This window comes from Nothobranchius furzeri, chromosome 3 (assembly GCF_043380555.1).
Source record: "Nothobranchius furzeri strain GRZ-AD chromosome 3, NfurGRZ-RIMD1, whole genome shotgun sequence".
NCBI classification, from domain to species: domain Eukaryota; kingdom Metazoa; phylum Chordata; class Actinopteri; order Cyprinodontiformes; family Nothobranchiidae; genus Nothobranchius; species Nothobranchius furzeri.
In genome coordinates, this window is record NC_091743.1 from 54,366,375 (window position 1) to 54,392,227 (window position 25,853).

At 41.3% G+C, this 25,853-nt stretch overlaps 3 protein-coding genes across 5 annotated transcripts; 2 read left to right on the forward strand and 1 right to left on the reverse strand.

Annotated features, from left to right (window-relative positions):
• Positions 1-340: 340 nt before the first annotated feature.
• On the forward strand, positions 341-14,345 carry LOC107385511 (limbin). Of its 3 annotated transcripts, none has more exons than XR_001572987.3 (23): positions 341-729; positions 919-985; positions 1,201-1,382; positions 1,465-1,521; positions 1,630-1,816; positions 1,924-2,024; positions 2,131-2,196; positions 2,737-2,868; positions 2,970-3,109; positions 3,217-3,541; positions 3,622-3,861; positions 4,425-4,600; positions 6,798-6,957; positions 7,069-7,245; positions 7,324-7,634; positions 7,759-7,933; positions 8,525-8,668; positions 8,798-9,025; positions 9,138-9,352; positions 9,430-9,517; positions 9,610-9,785; positions 10,835-10,950; positions 11,043-11,131. XR_001572987.3 is itself a non-coding variant. In XM_015959437.3 (23 exons), the coding sequence occupies exons 1-23, from the start codon at positions 547-549 to the stop codon at positions 14,260-14,262; spliced, it is 3,972 nt and encodes a 1,323-aa protein (XP_015814923.3). In that variant the 5' UTR covers positions 341-546; the 3' UTR covers positions 14,263-14,345. The 3 variants fall into 3 exon arrangements, 2 of the variants coding, with proteins under 2 accessions (XP_015814923.3, XP_015814924.3); XM_015959437.3 differs by lacking the exons at positions 10,835-10,950; positions 11,043-11,131 and adding exons at positions 13,587-13,688; positions 13,923-14,345; XM_015959438.3 differs by lacking the exon at positions 11,043-11,131 and having other exon boundaries at positions 10,835-10,960.
• A 1,251-nt stretch (positions 14,346-15,596) lies between these two features.
• On the forward strand, positions 15,597-16,868 carry cytl1 (cytokine like 1). The gene is made up of 4 exons (XM_015959442.3): positions 15,597-15,941; positions 16,024-16,068; positions 16,320-16,466; positions 16,547-16,868. Exons 1-4 carry the CDS (start codon positions 15,789-15,791, stop codon positions 16,646-16,648), a joined length of 447 nt encoding a protein of 148 aa, XP_015814928.3. The 5' UTR covers positions 15,597-15,788; the 3' UTR covers positions 16,649-16,868.
• Positions 16,869-23,279: 6,411 nt separating this feature from the next.
• Positions 23,280-25,033, reverse strand: msx1a (muscle segment homeobox 1a). Its single transcript, XM_015959436.3, has 2 exons — positions 24,529-25,033; positions 23,280-24,347 (listed from the first exon to the last, which is right to left on the reverse strand). Exons 1-2 carry the CDS (start codon positions 24,956-24,958, stop codon positions 23,929-23,931), a joined length of 849 nt encoding a protein of 282 aa, XP_015814922.1. The 5' UTR covers positions 24,959-25,033; the 3' UTR covers positions 23,280-23,928.
• Positions 25,034-25,853: the final 820 nt, after the last annotated feature.

Below are 25,853 nucleotides of genomic sequence, written 5' to 3' on the forward strand. Positions count from 1 at the left end.
GCTTCGTCAAGACAACCAAACAAGACGAAACTTCAAGAAATTAGACCGGAAATGTAATGTGGATTTTCTATGTAAAAGCGCAATTACGAGTTATTGTTTAAAGATGCCATATTTAACAATTCTGGTGTAATGTTTTTTATATAAATTTACATACAAAATTAATTAGTTTACTCGACAACAATAATGTCAATGTTTTGTTTTGTCGAAACATTCAACTGGCTTAGTCGTAGACTTTTGTTTTGAAAAGCAGAAACGGAACTGTAGTTTAACAATCTGGGTTTGACACATTCCCGTTTTTCCCTTCTGCCCAACTTTTGGAAACTTTTTCCCCTGAACTATTTCGTACGACTTTACGACGTGGAAAAAAACGCATTCAGGCGAGCACACTAAATTTTGATAACCAACGAAGATGACTTTGTGCGCCAGATATCGTTTTACATTTGATGTTTGTGAAGAAATGCAAAGGAAATATTTTCACGATTTTAACGGGCACAATGTAGCGGGTTAGCTAGCGACGGAGCTCGGATGTAGCTCATCGCTTTACGAATGTTTCGGGTACACGTAACCGTGGAAAAGCTTCTGATATGGTTATTTCTGCTGCATGTCAAAGTTTCGTGTTTGTTTTCATCCCCCTTGTATGTTTGTTGTTGTCATTTCGTGACACTAAGGGCTGGATATCCTCATAACAGTACCTGGTGCAATACAACTCTTAACTCAGGAAAACAAACCGTGAGTAACTTAAATATACAAATGAATATATGTTAAACATTTAAATCTTCTTCTTTCCTTAAAATGATAAGTTGTTGTTTTAACTTTTATTTAACATTCAATGTAGCTTATTTTCACCAGTTTACACCAATATTATAATCTTTTTGCTGCGTATTAGGCGAATAACAATGTTGTTTTCTCCATTGACAGAGTTTTTGCACTTTTCATCATGACCAAGAAGTAAAGTCAGCAGTCCTGTCATTGCTCAGGATAAATGGTTTGCAAATTTCTATTAAGTCAGTGTGTAAAGTGATTAATCTAACACAGTCCATGTTAATTGTAGTTAATTACAGGCCATGTGGTCAATTTAAATTAAAATGTTAGTAAAACTTAACAATGAATGTAAGGAAGTGAAGATTAAAGTAACAGTATGGGTGTAAATTTTGATTTTCAGATATTGTATTGCTTTTAAATATATCATTAATCTACTAGGTACAATGGGTGCCAGTCAGCCAGTGCTGTTTCCTGGATGGAGCCCACCTTCCTCTTCAGCTCCTGCAGGCCCATGGGGACACTCGTTTTACTCTTCATTCAGCTTCATGTCAAGCAATTTTCACCTCAGGAAAAGCAGAAGCACACTCATCAGTCAGAACCCTCCACACCTCCCTCCTCAGGTGGTACTGTTTTTTTTTATCTGATGAAAACACCTGATATTTTGCATATTTTAGTTAATAAATCATTTGAATGATTGTGCAGGTTCAGAGTGTGGTCCCTCCATCTTCATTTAGGTTAAAATTTCACAAGTGTGCCCAGGTAAACTAGTATTTGTATAAACTAATTGAAAAACACGTTGCTTGGTTATGTTTACATAAACATGTTTAAGACTAATAATTACGTTTTTGTTGTTTTTCTCGTCTCCAGGTGAAGCTTGACACTAACCCCCCTCAGCTGATGTTCTTTCTGCTGATACACAACATGGGTCCTGTGGGCGGCACCAACCTGTCACAGGTTGTGATCCGGGACTCCATTTCTGGAATAATTCCCCTAAAAACCGAAGGCAGAGTGGTAGAGAAAGGCTACCAGGCATTTGCTATTGATTCCCTCATGGGTGTGTCACTAAGTTGGAATGTTTCAGAATGTTATTAACACACATTATTTCAACTTCTGCTTGTGCAGATCTAAACTAACACAATTTAATTTGTTTTGCAAATTTAGCTGGTTCCCAAGTTGCTGTTAATTATACAGCTCATGTAAGGAGTCACGAGAATGAACTACTCGATCTTCCTGCTTTTCTGACATTCTCTAATGCCTCCCAGGTATTTGGTCTTGTTCTAAGTCATTTGTCAATTAGTGTGTTAAACTTTCTATGTAAATAGAAGATTTCTGGTCAGCTTAACAGTTTCTTTGTATTTCTGTGTACAGAATGATGTCCGTATGTTTGGACCTTTAACAGCTAATCTAACGCTCAGGGTGAATTCCACGAACCAGGTAAGTTTGACAGCTCATTTGACTCATTCACTGCCAGCCGTTTCCTGATCGGTAAAGCCCTTCGCTGCCAGCGTTTCTCACCATTTTTACTGTTTTTTTAAGAGCCACAGACTCTTGCGCGCAAGGATGATGTCGACACCAAAACAACCAAAACAAAGCTGAGACTCGCCTCTCACATCAGGAAGAATCTACGCGTTTCGAGCGTTATCCGTTCTTTCATAATCCGTTGTTGAATTGTGATCGGCAGAAGCTTTTCCGGTTCGTGCCTCATTTTTTTACAGCAACAGCCCAAAACGATCTCCCAACACATGGATTTTCTGCTTCCTGATCGTGTGACGTATGTGGATGAAGATCGGCTTTAGAGCTGGGATGTTTGTTCTCACGGTGCGGGGGCTCGTTCCGACGCCCACACTGTAAAAAAATGCAAATGACAACTTAAGTCGTCGATAGCAGTGAATGAGTTCATAAAAAAATCTGCTTATTTAAGTATCGCGTATTTGCTCCTGTGGTTTTTAATGAAAAATCTCTCCACTCTCTTAGATTTATCCTAACCACAGAGTCCATTTTGCTGGATTTGTTGCTGGGTTCTTTATCACTTTGGTGCTGCTGTTGCTGGGGCTTCTAGCCACGAACTTCATAAATCCATCAAGAACTCGCCTTTTTCAGCAGAGGGTACCACAACATAAATAAATATGTTTGTTTGAACTCAACCTAGAGCTTCTGTTGATTTATAACCGTCTGTTTCCTTGTACATGTTACAACGTTTGCTTCAGAGGAACAGGTGTGATTCAGACCCTGAGGATGCAGAATGCAACATGAGCGAGACGGTGAAAGATGAAGCTGCATTTGAAGACAAAATTGTGGATGTCATGCTGCTGGAAGATCCTCAGAATATGTTTCAGGCTTTGGAAAAGTGAGTGAAATCACCCAAAAATGGAAAACATTGCAAACACCTGTACAGGATATTATTTAACCGTGCTAAATCTTTCCAAACGTTTTTTTCTGTTTCTGTTGCTTCAGCCTTGAAATGTCTTCGCTGCTGCATGCCACCAGTAACCTGGAGGCCATCCGGATTCAGATCCACAAAGACTTGATGTCCCACTTGCTTAAGGGCATGCGATCGCGGGGCCAGACCAGTGTCCAGGCCCAGCAGCGGCTGCTCCGAGTGCTCCACGGGCAGCTGCTGGGGATGGAGGGCCGGCTGAAAGAGGAGCGAAGGGCCCGTATGACCGCCCTGGCTGGTCAGTGTAACCTGGAGACTCGAGAAGAAATGGAAGCCGAGCATTGCAGAGAAGCTGCTGAAAAGGCCCAGGCCCAGCTGCTCTGTCAACACGCCAACCAGCAGGTACTAACACCAACTAATGTGTGATTGTGTTTTGTACGATGAGCTGTTTAGTCACAACGATACATTTGTGGCATGACCAGGAACTCCTCCAGTGCAGTGTCCTCCTAGAGAAGGTGCACAAGCTGAGCCAGAGTCGGCTTCAGCGCATCCTCTTGGCTCGACACGAGGAAGCCTCAGCTAAGGTTCAGAGGCAGATTATCGAGTGGCGGCGAGTGGAGCTGCATAAGATCTTCTCAGAAGAGCTGGGAGAGGCCACAAGGATGGGCGAGTTAGAGAAAAGCACGGCGCGAAGCCTTCAGCACGAGTACTTCACCTGTCAGGTGAACAAACATATTTAAGATCTGCTTACTTGCAGTTTGAGATTTTACTCAACATTTGCATTTGGCACATTGTCTTTGTAAGGTTTTGTTTAAACATGAATTACTAGATCATTTAGGGAAGGCTGCTGACATGAAGTTCAGTAAAGTTACTTAAACGTGGAAATTTAGATCAGTTAACAAAAACTAGATCAGGACTTTAAGAGATCAATTTGGTGTATTTGAATTTTTTTTTTTAATCAAAACTAAAATATCAAAGAAGAACAGTTAGTTTTTATACAAGAAGGTATTAAAATGGCAAAACTGCAATTATTGGTGTCCAAATTTTCTAAACAATTAAAAAATGTAACTAGAAGAGTTGAACGCGACACCAAAGTTATCGCACCTTCTCACAATATTTTTGCTTTATTTATAATTTTTTATCGGTCCCATTTCTATTTGATTTATGGTTTTAAATACAGTACAGCTCGTCAATAAAAAACATAATTTTTGTCTGTCTATTTAATATTGGAGTTAATCAACAATTCAAAAATGCCTTTAAAGCTTTTTATGTATTCTTTCACCAGGATCAGCTGGAGGAGGTGCTGGACGTCGTCGTTGCTAATCAGCGGTACGTGTTGTCTGAACGCAGCGCACAGAGGAAGTTCCTGGTGCACAGCCTCCACAGCCTGGAACGCCTGATTTCTGACACCTTCTCTAACACCTCCATCAGCTTGGACAGCTGGTTCAACCACATAAGGAGGTTGGTCCAATTTACATTTAACAAAAAGCACAAAAGAGTACTGGTACCAAAATACACACAATGAGGAAGTTGTTTGGTGTACATACTGTAAGTTTAAGCTAATCCTTTAGTTTTAAAGGTTGTCCTGCTTTTCTGTTCGAGTTTTTAATTTAAATAAAACACTAATTGCCAGGGCTGCCCTTTGACACCGGTTCTGTTCATTACCTTTATGGACAGAATTTCTAGGCACAGCCGTGGTGTGGAGTGTGTCGAGTTTGTTGGCAGGAGAATCTCGTCTCTGCTTTTTGCGGATGATGTGGTCCTCCTAGCTTCATCCAGCTCTGACCTTCAGCTCTTGCTGGGTAGGTTCGCGGCCGAATGTGAAGCGGCTGGGAAGAGGATCAGCACCTCCAAATCTGAGATCATGGTTCTCGACCAGAAAAGGGTGGCTTGCCAACTCCGGGTTGGGAGAGAGGTCCTGCCTCAAGTGGAGGAGTTTAACGCCGGGGACACACCGGCCGCGGAAGCGCCGAGAAGCGAATCGCTCACGAAATTCGGCCGCTGCTTGCCGCTCCTCAGTTCAGATCAGGCGTGCCTCGGCTCAGCTGTAGTTTTTCTTTTAAACACTTGGTGTCCTCCATTTCCTCTGCCTTTTCTCAGCTCTTTTCCTCTACGTTTGAGTGTTTGTACGCGTGTGTGTGTGTGTGTGTGTGCGTGTGCGTGTGCGTGTGTGTGTGTGTGTGTGAACCTATGGTATGAGTTGTTTCTGCCAGTTGAATCTCTTGGAAATGGGTTGATAAATAACCATGTTTTTCGGGGGTCGTACAGCTCCTCGTGTTTCTCAACTTACATAATTCATTTAAAGTCATCCATCTTAACTGCTTGCCTCAGACCTTCTGCCTCTCTGTCCTGTTTGCTCCAGTGAAAAGACACCCAAAACCACACCCCCCTTCACGTCACACACGCACACAAGTTCGATGTGTGTGTATGTGTGTGTGTTCGTGTGGTTTTTCTGCAGTGTCTGTTTACGAACACATTTGACTATTGCGGAATTTTATTTTGAAATGCTTTATTTTGTTAACTTTACCGGCCTGCCTCTTATGTCTACGTTTGACTTCCTGCCAGAATTGACGCAATTCACCCGCGGCTCGCGAAAAAAATAGAGCCGACGCCGAAATGATCGCTGCACGGCGCGGGCTGGAGCGCCGGCGCGAGGCGATTCGCGGCGCTTCAGCGGCCCATGTGGTCTATAGAATAGCTTAACAAGGGCACCGAATGAAGGCGGCCCCATTTTCGCGGCGCTTCCACGGCCAGTGTGTCCCCGGCGTTAGTATCTCGGGGTCTCGTTCACAAGTGAGGGTAGGAGGGATCGGGAGATCAACAGGCGGATTGGTTCAGCATCTGCAGTGATGCAGACGCTGAGCCAATCTGTCATGTGAAGAGGGAGCTGAGACAGAAAGCCAGGCTCTCGATTTACCGGTCGATCTACGTCCCAATCCTCTCCTATGGTCATGAGCTTTGGGTAATGACCGAAAGAACGAGATCGCGGATACAAGCGGCCGAAATGAGTTTCCTCCGTAGGGTGGCCGGGCTCAGCCTTAGAGATAGGGTGAGGAGCTCGGACATGCGGGAGGGACTCGGAGTAGAACTGCTGCTCCTGCGAATCGAAAGGAGCCAGTTGAGGTGGTTTGGGCATCTGGTCAGGATGCCTCCTGGACGCCTCCCTGGTGAGGTGTTTTGGGCATGTCCTGCCGGCAGGAGGCCCCCGGGTCGACCCAGGACACGTTGGAGAGGTTACATCTCCAATCTGGTCCGGGAACGCCTTGGGGTCCTGCCAGAGGAGCTGGTGGAGAAGGCCGGGGAGAGGACAGTCTGGAGCTCCCTAGTTGGGATGCTGCCCCCGCGACCTGGACCCGGATAAGCAGAGGAAGACGGCGACTAATTGAAAATCTTGAGGGTTGAAAAATAATGGGGAATTTGTAAACTCCTTTTATGAAGTACATATTTAAAAATATAAACTGATGAAACTGTAATTTCTGAGACCTAGTGCCTAGCTTACAGCCTTCAAGTGAAGATGTCCACTTTTGTATTGCAATTTAATGAATATACCTTTTGCAAGAAAAGAAAATAATTTTGCATATGCATGTATATTTTAGTCTTTGTGGCACTGGTATGCTTGAGTACAGTAGTGTTTTTGTTTTGTTGTGCTCTCCACCAGAGGGAGCCTCATACCTGCAGAGCAGACGGACCAGCTGCAGGAAAAGGCTCAGACTGAGCTGCTGATGGTGAGACAGAGACTAAGTGAGATGCTGAACCAAGAGAAGAGAGCTCTGCGCTGTGGACTCATTAAGAAGAGGAGGGAGCTCATCTCTAACTTGGTGAACTAACAATGTGTTTTCAGCATGTTGTTTATTCATGTGGGAGGAAAGAAGAAAGCCTCCTAAAGGAACATAACAACAGTAATGTCACATATATTACTACTTCTGCAGCTGAGAGTCCACAAACAGAGACAGAGGGATTTATCAGTTATCTCCAAAAGTCTGGAGGAAGAGAGAGAGATAGCACAGCATCTACAGTGTTGGCAGAGCCTGCTGACAGCTCACTGCGTGGAGCTTGCAGAGCTCATCAACACCCTGGACGAGGAGGCTGCTGCAGACATACGCAAGGTGCAGCTTTGGCAGTGCAAACAAGGATGAGTTATTTTAAATAATCAAATGACCATTTCTCTTATTGTACTTTTTTAGGTAGCAATGCGAGTGATCCAGGGCGCCATAGCAGACATCAAAGCCATCCAGCCATCTGCTGCTCAGGCTGTGTTGTCACTTCTGCCACCAGGAGCCAAACAGCCAGTCCTGCAGGTGGAACCAGACCCTGGGCCCGGAAAGACCTCGGCACAAGGGGCTGGCGGTGTCCTGCAGGGGCAGGAAAGACTTCAGCAGGAAGGCAAAGCAGCTTTACACACCCTCATCTGCACCAGGGAGACTCTGCAGGAAGCCATGGAGAACGAGCTGCAGAACCAGAGGGAGATCAGGACGCACTGGAGAAACTTCTTCAGGTTAAAAGTGAAACACAAAAATGTTAGAATTTGCTTTAGCGACAGTTTTTTATTCTTAGTACAATCATGTAAAGTTTTAAGTCTTCTGAGTAGTTCTCTTATCAGATTTTCTTCTCTGTTTCAGGTGTTTGTGTTTGTCCCAGCTGACTCTGTCTGAAGATGACCGGCTGAGGATGAAGCTCGAGTTTCAGAAGTGTCTGTCCATGTCTGACCTCTGCGTCATGCTTCCTCACACCAGCTCCAGAACCAAACTTCATGCTGCCTTGGCAGCATGGAGAAAAGAGCATGAGGAGCAGATGGTAAATAAACCACCACCTGTTACAGAAATCAGTTTAAATGCCCTAAAGACTAAAGAACATCGTCCTCTGTCTCATAAACTTAGGAAATCCACAAGACCGTCTGTAGATGAAGCCTTCGCCGCTCTAAGATCCGTGAGGATTGCAGAAGTGTAACTATTTATAAAATCAGGAAGCATCAGTTATTTAACATAACTTACTCTAAACAGTTTTGTTTCTCCTTTAGTTTTCCTCTAAAACAAATTCCCTTCACAGGAAATCTTTGTTTTGACATTCCTTAAGTGTTTGTGATATTTCTGCTCTGAGTTTCCTCATGAGGCCTTCATTCAAATATTGCACATAAGTGATTTTAAGTGCTTAAAAATTCTGCCGAAGGAAAACAATCTACCTTTTGATGTCGTCTCAGATAGATGAGAAGCGGTAAGCGCTCACCTCAGGTTCCACCCGCGGTGCCGTCGAGCCTGAAACGCCGTGGCTGCTCTTGCTCAGGAATAATAAAAAGCTCCGCAGGGTGCTTTCATTCCTAATCACATCACAACCCTGCTCCTGGAGTCCTTTTCCAACCATTCTTGTGGATTTTGTGGTTTGTTGCAGGCAACTATGCAATCCGAGGGGGAAACCGCCGAGGCCAGAAAGAAAACAGACACATCTGATGTGGTGTTTTTCCAGAAGAGGCTCAAGAACAAGATTCAGCTGTTTGAGAAGGAGAAAGAGATGGAGAGCAGTGTTATGGAGAAGGTGGTGTTCTTTTACTTTTCCTCAGTTATTTTAGCCCTATAGTCCATCCAAGTTTTCTAATAAAACTGTTCATACCACAGTTTTTAGTTTGCATTGACCATTAAACTTATCCCTGTCTGATTTTGGCAGGTGATGGAGGAGATGCAGAAGGAGAGAGAGGAGTATTTGCACTCTCAGGCGGACGTCCTGGCTGTGCAGATGGCCACTATCAGTTACCAAAAAGCTGAGAAATGGACCAAAATACTGGAGATGTCCAGAGCCACTGTCACCCTGCAAAGCCTGCTCATCCAACAGCTCAGGGAGACAAAAAACCTGGAAGTAAACAAAATGGCTCAGAGTATACACAGATGCCGCTCGGTAGGCTGGATTTAACTCCTGTTTCAGAGTTCATTTTAATCTTTCCTTTGTGACATGACTTCATTTATTAGTTTTATTATTGACTTGAGGTTTAATTTGATTTCTGTCTAAGGGTTTAGAAGAAGCAGAGCAGCTTCAGATGAAGAGGAGCATGTTGGACAGTCCACAGATGTCTCAGCTTGGAGAGGTGTCGAGTCAAATCCATCACGGAGAGGAGAAGAGTGAGAAAGACGACATGTTTCAGCTGCAGTTGGACTGCAGGATGACAGTCATCCTGCAGGAGGCGCTCCACAAGTGTGAGCAGGTCCTCACATGGATGTTAGAAAGGTGAGCTGGCGTTTCTGAGGTATTTAAGGAGTAAAGGTTCAACTAAGACCCATCAGGTTCTCTGACATGTTTTCCAGGTTTGAAGCTATGACTGCCAGCGATCAAGCAAAGGAAGAGTTGAAAGAAAAAGTAAAGCTCAAGAAAATTTACGCAAACTGTGATCAGGTCAGGTTTTGTTCCACGTGTGCTACAGCTAACAGGAATTGTGTTTCTGAGTGCCTTCGATGCAGTGTTCTAAAATCTGTTCTTTGTCTCAGGATCTGAAGTTTGCATCTCAGCTTGTGATGCAGAGTCCCGTCTCTGAGGACGTCCTCTTGGAGACGCTGCGTCTCCTGCTTCCAACCTTGGCCGAAGGTGAACTTCTGTTCATCATCGACGCCCTCTGCTCCAAACAGCATCCTGCTTCAGCTTCTGCTGAGCAGGAGCCCTCGAGGTAAGGGTTGAATTAGGGGTAAATTGAGTGAAGTTCAGATAAACGCTGTTATGTTTTGTGTTGGATCATGTTTAAGAACTTGTATGATTTATGGGGAACCTTCCTCTTGTGCCGCAAACCTTTTTCTCTGGACCAAGTAGCTGATAATAGCATTGTTTTTTTTATTTTATTTAATCATTATTTTACCAGGAAGTCTCTTGAAAGAAAACCTGGGAGATCTGACATTCTTCATTTTTCGACTCTTCATGTCTAGATTTGGTCACCAAAAAGTCTGCATAGTAGAGATCTACGTTTTTCTATTGTTGATGGCCGATATGTGCTGTTGATGTTTGGGGGCCAGTTTTCATATCTAGATGTGTTTCACCTTATCTGCATGCAAACATGTCACAAATAACAGTTGGTACACAACATTTCTGAACCTGAATCAGTTTTTAACCACCTCTTAAAGGTGCAGTATGTCAGAATGTAGTGAGAATTTTACAGTTGAGAAAATCCCAAAAGAGTCTAATGTTTACTGAAACATATTTCATAACCAGCTGGCTAGTAATCGGAAAGTTTTAGGTTCAATCCCGGGTCCTGCCAGGGAATTCTGCTGTTGTGTCCTTGGGCAAAACACTTAACCCACCTTGCCTGCTGCTGGTGGTTGGAGGGACTGGTGGTGCCTGTGCATGGCAGGCCTCGCCTGTCAGCGCACCCCAGGTCAGCTGTGGCCACAGTAGCTCATCATCTGTGTGTGTGTGAATGGGGGTTGTTGAACCCTAAGAAGGTGCTATACAAATACAGGCCATTTACCGTAAAGAAATGTCATTTGACAATATTTTAGAGCTTTTACTAAGCAAAAGTTTTTCAGGAGCATAAATATACATTTAAATCAAATTCGGCAGCAGCGGTGGGCTGCCTGCGAATGTGCCTGACTTTAAATCGGCTCTAATAAAGAGGTATATCAGCAAATGCAAAATATAAATAATATTAAATATCGGCTGTTTGACATATTTCTCTATTAGTATTGTGTGAGTTAACATTTGTTTTGTGTTGCTTATTTTTTAAAGAATGCACACGCAACTCCAAACTCCGTTCTGAGGTTTAACAGAAGCTTTCTACACGAAGTCACTGAAGGAAAACCTGAAACACAGCCATCTTTAAGCATCGTCTTTCATTTAAAGAAGTAATGCTGCTCCACTGGGGTCATTCCCCCCTGAGCAAAGATAGAAAGATAAATTATTTTACTCCTCATTTAATTTTCCTCTCTTCCTGCAGCCCTGGATCGCTGTGGTGTGTCCCCTGCTGAGTTTGGATTACTTTCCTGATGATTAATGCCTCAAACACGAGGCCACATAGAAATCCTGTAGTTTAGCTGCAGGTCATGAGAACAAGAATATTCCCTTGCAACATGTGCTTCACTTTTTCTTTTTAGTTGTTTTGTGACTTTTAGATCTTAGGCTTTAGTGTTAAGTCGAGGATGTACTTATTCAGAAATCATATCAGTTTATATTAAATTATGCCATTACAGTAAAATGTAAACACCGACTAGAGTTTCACCATTTTTAGAGAACAAAGTCACCATCATTATGAGATAATTCAGACAAAAAGTCTTTGTTTTTCTTTGGGAGGAGCCCTTTTTTGTGTAAATTTCATACAAAATTTTATAAAGTTCCCGTTTTAAAAAGTCCAAGATGTGACGACTATCTGCCAAAGCAGAAAAATCAAATCCTCTATAAGATGATCATTATTCCTTTGTAACTTTGCAGTTTGCTTGTTTTACAAGGAAATGTTTTGGTTCTGTTGATCAGTAACCTGTAAAGCATTAGTAATCAGCATACAACACTATTACTGTTATTATGAAACATTTTCTTACTAAAATCTGACCAGAACCTGGATGTTGAAGTCCAGATCCAATGAGCTCTCCCTAGGGGCTGGTTTCACTACATGTTTTAGGTCCTTGGGTGTTAAAAAAATCACAACTTTATTCTAAAATTAAACCTCAGATTTTATAACACACCTGCTGATCAATATGGATTAATTTTAAAGACCAAGTTCACTGTGAAACCATTTTTTTCTTGTTATTTTTTAAACATGATCGGTCACTCTGAGTTTCATATGCAGGCTAACGATGAAAGCAGTCCTCTAGCCCTGCATTAGCTGCTGATGGAAAATAGATGGTGAAATGCTCAGATTAGAAAAGCCTGACGGATCTACATCAGAATGAAAATTAGCATTCATGGACTCATCCATTTTGGCTCATGATGGGGAAGGCTGTTGTTAATTTGGCATCAACAGAGAGGAGAGAGTAGAGCACATCTCAGCCAGTAGAAGCTAACTGTTAGCATTAGCAACTCCACCACACAGCAGGATCCCTTCAAGTTTGTGTTATTTGTGGAGATGAAGCATCAACATTGCAGAGCAAACTGAGTCATTGGTGGAGTCGGGTTGCTTTTAGCCAATCAGAGGCGAGATGTTAACAGGAAATAATGAATAAAACTCCAAATCCTGTTTTCTGCTCACTTCTACTTCCTGAAACAGGAGTGTCAGAGCTGTTTTCTACAGAGATCGACTCACACGGCATTCATTTATACTAGTGTCAGTCTTTGACCGGCGGAAGCTCCAGTTCAGAGAGAAAACAATGAGTAAGGTTGAGATAGCTTTATTGAAGCACCATGTCACATGAACCCAGAAACAACCAAATCTGTCTTTACTGGAAGAGACCAAGAAAAGGGTAATCAGAAAACCAAAACCAAACAATATTTACATAAACCTAACACCAGACATTAAAATGGTACCAGTAAATATTTACATAAATACAAATCATTCAACTTCAACAAATCTAAAGTCAATCAACCAAGTAAACCAAATTTTACCTAACTTCTCTAAGCCTCACCCCTCCTCTAAATGGTAGGCTCCAAGAACTTTTAAGCAGCACTTTGGGTTTTCATCTCCCTTTGCTGCCCCGCCCTGCTAAGGAGACAAACCAGGAAGAGGTGAGTCAGTGCATACTTTCAAATCATATCTTAAGGATTAACTCAATTTAAGCAAACACAGTGATTAAATATAGTTGACTTTCTTACTCCGTTCTTAACAGGAAGGATGGCCAATCCCTCCAGCCTCCAGGAATGCCCCAACACTCAATAAAGAACCGAAAAACAAACATGTTGTCTTTAACTTAATCATACATAACATAATACCAATAATCACATTCCTCTTTAGTGATGGAACCTCTGGTCTCCTATCACAACTAGAAACCACTGCAAAGATAAAATATAATTCTTCTAATAGCTTTAGTTGTAACTAGTTATTTGATGCTTTAAAATAGGTTGAGACATTTATCAATATTAATAAATGTTTATGGTTTATCAGGATGGTTTGCTACACTGATGTTGCATTCATTGATATTGCGACAGCAGTGCAGCTTCAGCGAGCCATTCAGCTCTAGGACCTTTGGGTTTGAGGTTAAACACTCTGAAAAAAGACACGCCTGGGTATGGTTATGTGGGGAAAAAAAGAATTGTAAAATCTGACTGAATGTTTATGACCCTGTACGTCTAAATGATGGTCAGGGAGGAGGTCTGGCCCAACCTTACAATCCAATGCTGGCTTTGCTGCAGATTGTTTGTACTTGACTTCATGACTGATGGGTTTTAGCAGCACGTTTTGCTCTGACCCACTTCCAGTAGGTTGTAACTGACATGACTCATGTCTGAATGAACACACAGATGCTTGAAGAGGACTTCAGACAGCGGAGACTTTCTCTGATGGTTCGTGATCAAAGCTCATCATGATGCTTTTATTGTTGACTGTTTTCACCAGATGTGCTGCGGACCAGAACAGGCTTCTTCCTGTCAAACTGAGGGAAAACGTGGTGCACAGAAACATCTTGCGCATGCCAGACGGTGCTGTGGAAACAGAGAGGTGAGTTCAGCGTGGCTTTATTGTTTTCTACAGCTTCCAAAGAAAGACCTGATGTTACACCACCACCAGGACTAATTCGTGGATCAGTGGTTGCGAACGTCATTGACAAATCCCAAATTGAAGTGAAATTTCCTTTCATCGGATGAGTTTAGTGGCTTGGCTTCAGAAGCCACTCACATGAGGTAAGCACTGAAACACTCCCAACCCTTTAACAACAGTCCCTTTGTCTTCCAGATCTCTCCGACTTCAGGAAAAGAGGCAGAGTCTGGTGGAAAAACTGCTCCCCAGATCTCGTCTTCTGCTTCCAAGAGACGCTGGAGCTGGAGAGGGAGGGAAGCAGGACGGTTTTACAAAAGCAAAGCAGCCTGAGCTTGTGAAGCGGTTGCTGAGTGACACGGTGAGGGAAGAGACCCACGACCCGGCAGACGAAAACACAACCTCACACTCGGCCTTCGGAGAACGCCTGTTTGTGTTTCGGGATCCACCTGAATCACGTGACACTGAGAATGTTCCAAGAAGAAAGAAGAGGAATTTTCTGAATCTGAAGAAAGGTTCAGTTGCACCAGCGACATAAACTTTATGAACAATGAGTCATTTGTAACGCTGGTTTTAAATGTGTTTTAGTAATAAAATCTGAAGTGATTGTTTTTACTGCAACACCGTCCCAGTTTCTGAGCCTGTTGATGTTTGTAGAAGTAAAACCAGCTTCCTGCTTCTCCCTAACCATTCCTTCTCTGATTCTTACCAAATCATTTTCAACTGACTGTAGACTTTTCATTTCAGCACATGTCCAACCAAAACTGAGGAGAGATTTATTCTCCAGCTAGTAAATATGTTAAATCCTATTTTAAAGGGGCAAAATTGTACACATTTTTTATTGGTTTTTAACCACATATTGAATCACAGAAGTATTTGTAAACAAACAAACAAACCTTAACTTAAATGATTAACTCTCCTTCTAACCACTGCTCCTAGAAACCCAGACCAGCTAGCTTCTTGTCTTTGAGTCTGTTTCTGAGTTTCGTTTGTTTTTGTAAAGACAAATAAAGCTCACAAACAAAAAGGTGGAACCGCTGCAGGCTGAGCATGACAAGAAAACATTGAAGGCAATCCTTGAATGGAAACATTTCAGGAAAGCATAAAACATTTATTTAATTTGTAATTTTGTTTTTGAATCGAGGGCCACCAGCCTTTTGGAAATAGGCTTCATATTGTTTTTTTGCTTTTGTTTAATGATTGTTTTGATTTAATACCCAAGGACCAGTGTGTCTAAAATAAAGATTAGTCATGAGTATGTGCCTTGTGTGCATCTAAAAATCTGCATGCAGGTCTGGAAAAACACAAGAGAACACTACAGCTTATTTTAAACCCACAAAGACCAAACTCCCATCAAGCAGCTGAGATGCTTGACTATTTTTTTGTACAACAGTAATTTAAGAATATACAGGTAACACTTTTACTATTAAATGTTCTTAAGCTTAGGGAAGGGAGGGGGTTGTCTGCTTAGTAATGCATTACATAATATGGTTAAGCGGTTAATGTTATTCAGTAGTTCATTAATGCTTAATAAGGCACTAAGTAATGATAATAAAGGGACTCTTATTGTAAAGTGTTAACAAGATTCATAATTGTGTTATTTAAGGTCTGAAAACAGCTTATTTTATTATCTTGACAGTTTTTCATGCAAATGCACTTAATGTTCTTTTTTTAACTCAAAACTGCAGAATAATAGAAACTAATGAAGCCAGCTGGATTTATTTATTTTCATTTTTTGTAAATAAACTCAAAATATAATGATAAAGCGTGTGCATTCTCTAAATTAGACATTCTACACATTTAGCTAACATCTTAAACCTGTTTGATCTTCTCAGAAAGACACACATCATTAATCAGCTCATGGTAAACAGCAATTTTCTGACTTCCAGAGTCATCTCGTGTGTGTTTTCTTCCTCTCAGCTTCTGCAGCTCCCACGTCATCATCCATCTATTTTTTTTTCTTCCTCTCCATCCTTAAAGCAGCCACCAGCTGTGCTCCATCACCACCTCTGTGGAACATTGCTCCAGCAGCCGGACCTTTAGTGTGCAGCGAGCGGTTCTGACATGAGGCTGGGACTAGTGACGTTCCTCTGCTGCTGGAGCTGCAGCTTTGTGGGTCAGACTGAGAGCGCTCCTCTGACCTGCTACTCCAGAGCTGTCGCTCTGAGTGAAGAAATCATGACTCTGCTGGAGAAAATCCACAACGACAACCGCACCGTGAGCAGATACACCTTTTATTTTCGTGTTTAGACCAGACTTGCTTGCTGTGCTCTGATGATTGAACCTTTTTGGGCTGTAGATGAGATGTGCTGAAATCCTGCCAAAGATCTTCCTTGATGTTCACGTAAGTTTCTAACAACTACTACAGCATGTGGGATGGATATGGGTGAGATGTTGATTTATGCTAAAATTACTAATTTTTATCATATATGAGCATTTTTAATCCAACTATGGCAAGCTATTTTTAAATATAACATTTTATTCACATTTAAGACAGTTTCTAACTGTAATTGCATGTAATAAATCTCAAGAGAAGCAGCAAAGATACACAGCTGACCTAAGAATCCCTTTTTAAAGTGAATTTTAATGTTCTAGAACCAGTGCATCACTTCCAAGCTCCGTGACTTTCTCTATGTGTTGCTGAACCATCCCAACCAGTCCTGCAAAAAGAGACGCAGAATGGAATCCCTGAAGCTCAAAGTGCAAAACCTGCACTTCATCATCACCAGGATTTGTTTCCGGGTGAGAGCCTCTCTCCTCTCTGGAGATCAAAGCAGATTTCTTTTGTTTTACACAGATGTAAAGCTTAATTTTCTCTGCAGGATTTGGTGTTCAGGTCAGACGACTGTGAGGCGATTGACACTGGACTTGTCAGCCCATACTTTGCAGAAGACAGATTACAGATCCTCCAGGAGGAGAGATGAACTGAATCACACCAACGAGCCATCTAGAACACTTAAACATCACCAAACATCAGCGTGCATCAGACGCGGCACACCCTGTGGCTTCACATGTCCCACACACAGTTGGCTGACTGTGTTAGGGACAGACTAATGTTAGTGGTCATGTCTGGTTACATTCCAGCAAAATAGCGCAGAACTTTCCACAGGAAATTTGCTGGATGCCTACCATGCCGATGAAAACCTTGAAATAATAAACCAATAAGAGGTGCTTGTGAGCGGAGCCTGACCACTGCGTGCTTACTGGGGCTGATCAAAGGGCCATGAGCCATTAGCAGAAATCGCATTACCACAACTTCTTATTCACATCTGAAGGCTTGAAGTGATAAGAAATGGAGCTTTTAGTTTTCTCTTGTTCAGAATGTCACATCTGAATGTTTGTTACATTCTTACAAAGTTGTGATGTTGCTGTTCCAACATTAAACACCTCCTCCTTCCTCCTGTATTTGCTTAAATCATTACATTTTATAACTCATTAATATTATTTATCACTTCATGTGTTTTGGGGGGTTTTCTGAGAGAGATGCTTACAAGTGTACATTTAACAACTTTTTATATGGAGGTTAACGTGCATATTAAGTATACACTGTAAACCTGAATGTTGAAAATAATCAACTATATTGAGTAGAGGAAACTCAAACATTTTTGGAAGCTAAGCATGTTAAGTTAGATCATCTTTATTTCTTGTTTTTGTGAGTTTATATAACTTTTTAAAAACATTTGTGTACTTGGAAACAATGACAGCAGAAGCTAATAAATATTGAGTTTTGTTAACAAAATAATGTGGTCTTGTACTTATTTTGTCGAGTTCTGTTAAGTTTTCAAATTTTTTTTGTAAAAAAATCACCTGCATTAAAAACAGTAAAACTTTCAGTCCAAGTTAATGAAAATAAATATAAATATATGAAAAATAAAGTTATTTACTTAAATATTGTCAGTTTAGTTGATGAACAATTTTAATTAAAGTGAAAACCAAATGCATGAGTAGAATTTAATAAGACATTTAATTTCTCATTTACTGCTACAACATTTCTGAGTTCTGATGAATTATTTGAGTTTACATATAAAAAGATAGATGTGGGTGTGACTAATTAGCTGTAAATTAAATCAAGTAATTTCAACATTCTCTCTCTCTCTTTGTCTTTTACTTTTGCATCATAATTTACTTAACTAAAAGTTCTGTTTCCTGTTTTGTGTTAAATACTAAAACAAAAGTTTCTCCACTGATGAGTCTTGTCTTTTGCTGCTCTCTGTTGGCCAGGCTGCTCACTGCAGTTGCACAAAAATCAGCAAGCACACACAGCCCTTTAAACTTTAATTACACAACAATAACACAAAAACAAATGCAGAATTGGATTGTTGGATTACCAGAACTCGGTTTTTAAATTGGCATTGTGCAGCATCCTAAAAGCTGTAGTTTTCAAAAAACAAATTGGAAATATGCAGTGATCTAGAGTTTGTGGCTCAAAAGCAGTTTTTGACCAGTAAAGACCCCTGCATGCCCATGACTTTTCATTTCATCTTGGAAATAAGGGTTATAATATGGTAAAAGGCTAAACTAATGTAAAAGTATATTGTTATTGTAATAACAGTTAAGGCATTCAACATTGAATTCAAATGTCCTCATAATTAAATAAACACTATTTTTTCTGTTTGTTTCAATACGACACAAACATGATTTCGTGGCTAATCGATTAAAAGAAGTCACAAACAAAGGTTTTCAAACTTAAACTGCTTTTTAATTACATTTTATGTAACAAAGAACAACAATTTCTATTAATTTTAGTTTTTTAAAGGTGATTTAGATGTATAAATAAAACTGGCACCAAAACCTCTGTGTGGATTAGCCAAAGAGTTGCACCGGAGCAGCCTCTTGTGGAACTTCCAAGGTGCTGATATGCTGCAAATTTACTTTTAAACTGCCAGTGAAGGCTGCAGAGCTATGGAATATTCTTCTCATCAATTTGAACTTGCTCACGAGTTTAAACATTTTTAAGAAGCAAACTAAATTGTACCAGTCCCTGCAGCTGCAGCACTGCACTGTCTCATAGGTTTAAATCTTTCCCTTTGCTGTGATCACTCGGTGTCTGCACCTTTCAAACTGCTTGTCATAACTTTTTATTGTGCATATTGTGAATCTCTTTATTTAATGTTTTGAATGTTGTCCTCTGTGTGCTTTAAAAGCCTATCTAGGGGCAAATGCTGCACATTAGCTATGGCTAAAAGCATTTAGCTACAAACACGGGGCTGTGGTGTTACAGTAGTATCTGTCCCTATTACCGTAATTTGACTATGGAGGGCACCTCAATATAAGCCGCACCGGGCTAAAAGCCGCAGAGATCTACTGAATTGAAAACGTAGTTTAACTGAACCTAACTGAACTGATCAGTATCAAACAAAACAGAAAAGTTATTGATTAGTTTAGTCATCGTCCTCCTGCGCATTGAAACCACTGAAGTCCTCTTCTTCAGTGTCGGAGTTGATCGGAGTTGAACAGCATCAGAAGAGCTTCGTCACATACCTTTTCTGTGGCGATGTCAGTGTTGCTCTCCGTGTTGCTGTCATCATCCCGGGGTGAAGCTGGGAAAACGAGCAGCGTCGTTTTACTGTGAAAAAAATCCTCCTGGGCGCTTTCCGTAGCACTCCTTTAACCATTCCTTCATTAGACTTTCCATCCTTTCTGGTTGACTAAAGACGCACCTCATTATAAGCCGCATGGTTCAAAGCGTGGGAAAAAGTAGCGGCTTATAGTCCAGAAAATACGGTATATTAACAGAATAAATGAAGTTATCATTTCATTTTTTAGCCTTATTTAAACACATGTTGTTTTCAGGGACCTCCAGCACATTTATCTGTAATGAATCAGTTAATATTCACTCAGCTTGAGTAGAAACAGAGTTAATGACAGTCGCCTGAAGCAGGAGAGGCATGAACCTGCTTCTCTGAAAAATGATTGTTTTCACAGAAATGTACTTAATGGAAGAAATAATCAAAGTGTTTGTTTTGAGACAATGGATGACTAACAATTGACCTTTCATTAAACATTTGCATGCTTGTGCATTTGCTGCCTATGAAGTAGTTTTTATTTTTGTATATTGCATACTTTGGATCACGTATAAATACCTTTAGGCTCTGAGTTATAAAACTTTATGTAGGATTTACTTTCACTGAGGCACAGGAGAGAGTGGAAAAGTGCTAAATATTGTTTTTTATAATATTATTTTTTACTTTATTTTTATTGTGGTGCCACTCATCCAGCAGCTGTGCTGTTCCAGGATCAGATTTAGGAATTAACCTCAGGGTGAAACGTGGAGAGATGTTTTAGTGAGAACTTTCGTCCAGAAAAGATTATGCTTTGTTACAAATACTGTTTTCCTCTCTGAATTTTTCTGCTAAATGACAAATGAAGCTCTTTTTTATTCTAATAGACTATAAACAATCATCAGAAAGTATACGATTGCAGTATTTCTTCTTTGTATAAAACATGTTTTAACATATTTTACTCTTCATTTATTTACAAGCATAACATGACCATGAGCTCATTGAAGACCCAAAGAGTGAAACACAGTGATTTATAAAGTTACGACTGATTCTTGACCAGTATTTCTATTATATTAAAACATGTAAAAATAAGTGGATTCAGAAAATGTGTTGCAGTGTTGCTAACACCAATCCTTGAGATTTAGAATTATTTTACCTGAATTTTATTCTGATATGTGAAAAGAATGTGGTGTTTTACAGCATGGCTCCCTCATCAAAAAACTATTTCCTCTCAATAAGGCATTTTTTGTCCTGAACCATCCTCACAACTGCTTAACTCTCAACCTAAAAGAGCAAAAATAGTTTGGTTCAGCCCGAGCAGGAAGTCAGCTGCAGCACCATAATAAAGTTTAACTGTTGTTCTTATTAATAATAATTAAAGGGCAGCTCTCTTTCAAGGCAAAATGAGAACAGCACATTAAAAACCACACACACACACACACACACACACACACACACACACACACACACACACACAGCCCAGGGGGACAGTAATCATTCTCTGCTTTGTTAAAATAAATTTCCTGGTAAAGAACGCATCACAAACTAAAGGAGCGCTGATGCTGTTTGTGACTCATGTTCACTTTACGACGCTTTCAGGCAAATTTCCATCACATTTACCGCTTCTATCGTAATTTTTTACAAAGAAAAGCTGCTCATTAGTGCTCGTAAAAAGTTTCCCCACTTGATTTCATACAGACTGACGCACTCTCCTGTTCTTTCACCAAATTCAACTTTAAAAAACACATCAACTCAAAACTAAATGTCTTGTCATTTATTATGTAAATGATTGAAAACTAATTTTATTTTATTAGTAGAACCTTTAATGATCGGAAATCAAATGAACGCAGATTAATCACAATGCACTGCTGCCCTCTTGTGGTCTTTATAAGATTTGAACACAATGGAGCGATTTTTAATTGATTTTTTCCACAAATGTAAATCAGTTTAAATCAGTTCATCTTCTCAAATAAATACATATATGGCTAATTAACAATCAGAGATAATAATAACACAAACTATCTATGTAATAGATTTTACATCATTATTTTAATACACCATATTTTTACAAAAAGTATGCTGTTTTTTCTGTGAGGAGAACATCTAGTTCCTGTTGGATTTATTGAAGGATTGTTGTTTGTTTAAATATCCGCAATAAAATGCCGTATTGCCGTGCAATGGTTTAATGTACTGTATTAAAATTAACCTGAAAAATAAGAAAGGGATGTTTATTTATCCACTAAAACTAAATAATTGTTTTCAGCATTTTTTCTTTTATTTTCTTTTTGCAAACGTGATGTAATTTTGTTTGTTTGTTTGTTTCTATTTATTCTTACAGAACCGGATCCTGACTATTTCACACAGACAATGAGAGAGCCACATATAAAGTCTTTAAACTCTGTTTGTTAATGAACCTCAAAACATTTAACGGCATCCTGTGGATGCTGGATGATGACTAAATGTCAAAAAGTTCATTTTTGGAGTGTTTGCAGCGCTGGTTGATCCGACTGTGAACAGAAGGTGGTGGTGTTTGGCAGAAAGTCAGCTTTACTCTAATAAACAAACTTTTTTTTCATTTTAGTTTTAAAATATTTAGACATTCAACATGGATTTTTTATTTTTCTGAGAAATTCATCAAGTATGAAGTAACATTAAAGTAAAATTGTCAATGACGTGAATCATAATTGGTGTTTTTGAACATATGGTGCATACTTTCTAAACTGTATTCTCCACAGGAGTTATCAGAAAATGCTGCGTGATGTTTATTTAACGTTTGTTTTTGTACTTCCCCTCACCAAACTCTTATTTAATGCGATCATTCATCTCCACAGCAGCCCTCTCCTTTATCCGAGCTAATCACCCATTTGCCTCTAGAGGATCAAGAGGCTTTTTGCTGCAGAGTCAAGAAGCCTCCTGTGATCTCCTGGATGATATAAACAAGTGACATTTTGTTTTGCGTTTGGCCCCTGGCACAGAAACGGCAGGGGGACAAAAGAATGAAAGAGTTGAGAAGAAAAGGCTGATCCCTTCAGTCTCCTTTGTGTCAAGTTTCCCTTCCTTTCAGACGGAGCGTTCATCCGTGTGATTTGAATTTATTGTCAGGGATTATGGATTAATTCTTGCGTCGTGGATGAGACTGAGACTGCGTGGTGAGAAGTGGCCTATTTAGTGCAAAAAACCCTGAAATAAAAATACAATAATAGATATAAATGTGTGTACCTGTGGAGAGTTCTCAGAAACGGAGAGGAGGAGATCTGCGCGCTGCAGAGCTGCCCGTCCCAGTCCCCCGCTGACATTTTAGGAATGATAAAAGTTCCGCCTTGCCTGGAGCTACAGCCTTGCTGGAGCCGGCCTCTGTCTGCGGCAGATTGCCTTTGCTCATTACACCAATTATTTTACTCGAGTTTAACCCCTGCCTTGAATGGCAGCAAAGTCCAGAGAAAGCCTTTAAAACCCGCCGCGGAGTGGCCTGTAATTGCAGGTATCTGATACCTCTTTTCTTATTATCCTTGTGGCAGAAAACGATCCGGTATCCAGGTTGTTTTTTTATATCAAACATGAGTTTAAAATCCTATTTTTAAATCTAAAATCTTTAAAAACACATTTCTGGTTGTTTACGAGTGTTTTCTCCTCCAAGAGGCCACAGTCTCCAAAATTTATCGGTGTGTTTTTGAAGTCATCACAACTCCACCACCTCCTTCTCCCTCACCCCTTCCCTTGGCGCCAACAAAATCTGGGTTAAATTGTTTCAAAGCGACAGATGCGAAAGCGCATTCCACCCAATAACATGTGACAAGTTACAATCTGCACCTTCAGCAGAGTAGAGAAAAGCGCGCAAGACGCACGAAAAGCGCAAAAGCCCAGTTTGGAAAAGGTCGCGATCACATACTCATCAGTAATGAATTAGTATTATTTACTCTGCATCGTTTTTCATCCAAGTCTCTAAGTTTTGAGAATAATTGGTAAATATTTAATATTTCCCTTGAAATCGTGTAAATTATAGTTAAAAGGAAGTCCATGAAACAGTCAACAAGTGTGAGTCAGAACGAATCACTTTGTGAAAAAAGGATAAACAATTTATTAAGTTATGTCACAAATATATTCAGAATATAAATGAGGATACTTTTCAAATATACATTATTGTACAGTACACATTTCCCTTCTGAAGGGAATCAATCTAACAGACAGTGCTGTTGTTCAAATAAAAAAAGTAATATTTTAAGAATGCTGTGGTTCTGCACGATTTGGATGCAAGGAAAAATGGAAGGTTTGGGTTTGCAGCCGCCATGGAGGCCCTCAAGTTTACAAAATATGAGCAACAAGTCTGTGAAAAAGAGCCCTGTGACCTTTGACCTGTCTGAAGGCAGCCTGTGAAGAAGCAGACCCACTGGTGTCCGTTTTAAAAAGTTTCCATCTCTACAATGCAGACATCAAGTCATCTACCCTCCAACAGGACCTCAGAATAAATGACTGTTTATTTGTTTGTTTATTTTTATTTTTTGCAGTGTGTGAACTTACTGGTGAGGACAGGAGAAAAACAAAGTCCTCTAATGGGTCGAAGGCCGTGCCCCCGGCCACTGACCTGACGTGACACTGACCTTCTCTGGATGCTCAGTGTAACCTCACCTCTCCAAAAGGGCCCGCAGTTCTCTTAAAGGGGCCCTCAAAAGCAGTCCTAACCCCTGTGAGTCCAGCTGTCCCAGTCAAGCCAGGTGGTACATACTGTATCCCATGTGAGCCGCGTACAGTCCCACCGGAGACACCGGCAGCGAGTGCCTTTGAAACGGGTGCGTGCCGGCGTACGACGCGGGGACGTGCGCACCAAGAGGAAAGGAAATCCCGAAAGCTGGAGGCAGCATCGGCTTGGCTGCCATTTTCAGTTTTTCCAGCTCTGCCTCCTGGAGACGCTTGGCTTTGGCTCTCCGGTTCTGAAACCAGATTTTGACTTGGGTCTCTGTTAGGTTGAGGGAGCTAGAGAACTCTGCGCGCTCGGCGATGGAGAGGTACTGCTTCTGGCGGAACTTCCTCTCCAGGGCGAGCAGCTGGGACGTGGTGAAGGGAGTCCGGGGCTTTCTGTTGGTCTTGTGTTTGCGCAGCGGACAGGCAGGAGGACTCAGGCGTCCTGTTGGCAGGAAATAACAGTTTTAAAGTCGGAAGGAGAGGAAAACACCAGATTTATTAGCGTAAAACTGAAGCAAAGCATTTGAAACTACTATTTTATATAAAAATACGATTAAAGTCGTGCAATCAACGTTATTTACTATGAATTTGCTTTAAACAAACACAGACGGGTATTTACTTACGCGGAGGGGTGGGGGAAAACCGCGGACTCTGTATCCACGAACTCCTCTCGTTACTATCCGGACTTTCGGGGTTAATCAGCGCCTCCTCGGACATGTTCATGATGTCTCCCACTGAAAAGGCGGAGCTGATGGGTAGAGCAGCAGGAACAGACGTATCCAAAACAGAAAACGAGCCCATCCGCGTCCCCTTCCCCAGCGCCTGGGACGTCCCGGCCGCGCCGTCCGGAGATGGCACCTCTCTGCTGGGCTTCCTGTCTGCCATCAGCGCCTCCACGCTGAAAGGCAGGATCGCGACTTTGGGCTTCCCGGCGTCCTCTGCGGGACTCAGACTGGTCTGCATTTCGCTTCTGTTGACGAGAACCGAGCGGGGACTGAGCTCTTCCGTTTTCACACCGGCGGTCAAAGATGACATGGCAGTCGATGGGGCCATACAGGTCCGGATGGTGCTGGATCTAAACTCTGACAGGACCCGTGGGAAGCTGAGGGAACGGCGTGCTCATGTTAGTGTGTCCAGATTGGAGCGCCGCGCTGTAATAAGGCAAACTTAGAGAGGGAGGCAGCCAATCAGAGGCGGCGGGGGCGGGGAGGAGCCGTCCAAGTTTTTAGAACTTCACATCTGCAGAAACAAATGGAGCGTGGGCTCATCAATTACACCCAAACAACGGGTCGGGGTGTTTACTTTTAAATAAACGTTCCTTTGTTATTTGTTTTTTTTTCTGGGTCATTTTAATATAGATAAACCCGTGTTTAATCAGATTGGCCATTGCAGTTATTTACGGGGTAATAATCAAGTTTCGGAAGGGGGACACTGACAAAATTTATTAACATGGTGGAGAGTTGCAGGACAAAGGGGGCGTGGTTCCGAGCTGCCATTGATTTGCCTAGAACATAATTATATTTAAAATAAAAAAAGGGTCTAAAAACTTCAAATATCCGGATGAGTGCGCTAAGTGTGATGCTCCGAACTCAACAGATCTGGGTTTAAAACCAACTGTGGGACTTGCTTTATTGCGCCAGTTCCCAGGACTAAAAATCTTTGGCGCTAATTGCCAGGCATAAACAATCTGTCACGATTTGTCAGTCTCCTTAATGGGCAGACAAGTTATGTTGTTTTTAGGCGCCAGCAGCGGCTCGGATCAAAGGGCTGCATTTTTAAAGGAGACTATAGAAGAAGAAAAAAAAGTTGAACCGCGCGCACCGCGAGCGCGGCACCGCCTCCTCTTATAGCCTGAGGGACACTTGAGCATTCAGGCTGAAAAATGAGCCTTTTCTCAGCTGATCGCATGCCATTTCCATCTATTCAAATGGAATGGAAGAGAGAAAGG

Bases quoted from the DNA above. Each gene is read 5' to 3' on its own strand.
- LOC107385511 (XM_015959437.3), top strand. From the start codon at position 547: ATGTTTCGGGTACACGTAACCGTGGAAAAGCTTCTGATATGGTTATTT. The intron at 2,869-2,969 runs GTACCACAACAT...CGTTTGCTTCAG, and splicing joins CTCGCCTTTTTCAGCAGAGG to AGGAACAGGTGTGATTCAGA. The intron at 9,353-9,429 runs GTGAGCTGGCGT...CATGTTTTCCAG, and splicing joins CTCACATGGATGTTAGAAAG to GTTTGAAGCTATGACTGCCA.
- cytl1 (XM_015959442.3), top strand. From the start codon at position 15,789: ATGAGGCTGGGACTAGTGACGTTCCTCTGCTGCTGGAGCTGCAGCTTT. The intron at 16,069-16,319 runs GTAAGTTTCTAA...TTAATGTTCTAG, and splicing joins AGATCTTCCTTGATGTTCAC to AACCAGTGCATCACTTCCAA. The intron at 16,467-16,546 runs GTGAGAGCCTCT...TTTTCTCTGCAG, and splicing joins TCACCAGGATTTGTTTCCGG to GATTTGGTGTTCAGGTCAGA.
- msx1a (XM_015959436.3), bottom strand. From the start codon at position 24,958: ATGGCCCCATCGACTGCCATGTCATCTTTGACCGCCGGTGTGAAAACG. The intron at 24,348-24,528 runs GTAAGTAAATAC...TCCTGCCAACAG, and splicing joins GTTTTCCCCCACCCCTCCGC to GACGCCTGAGTCCTCCTGCC.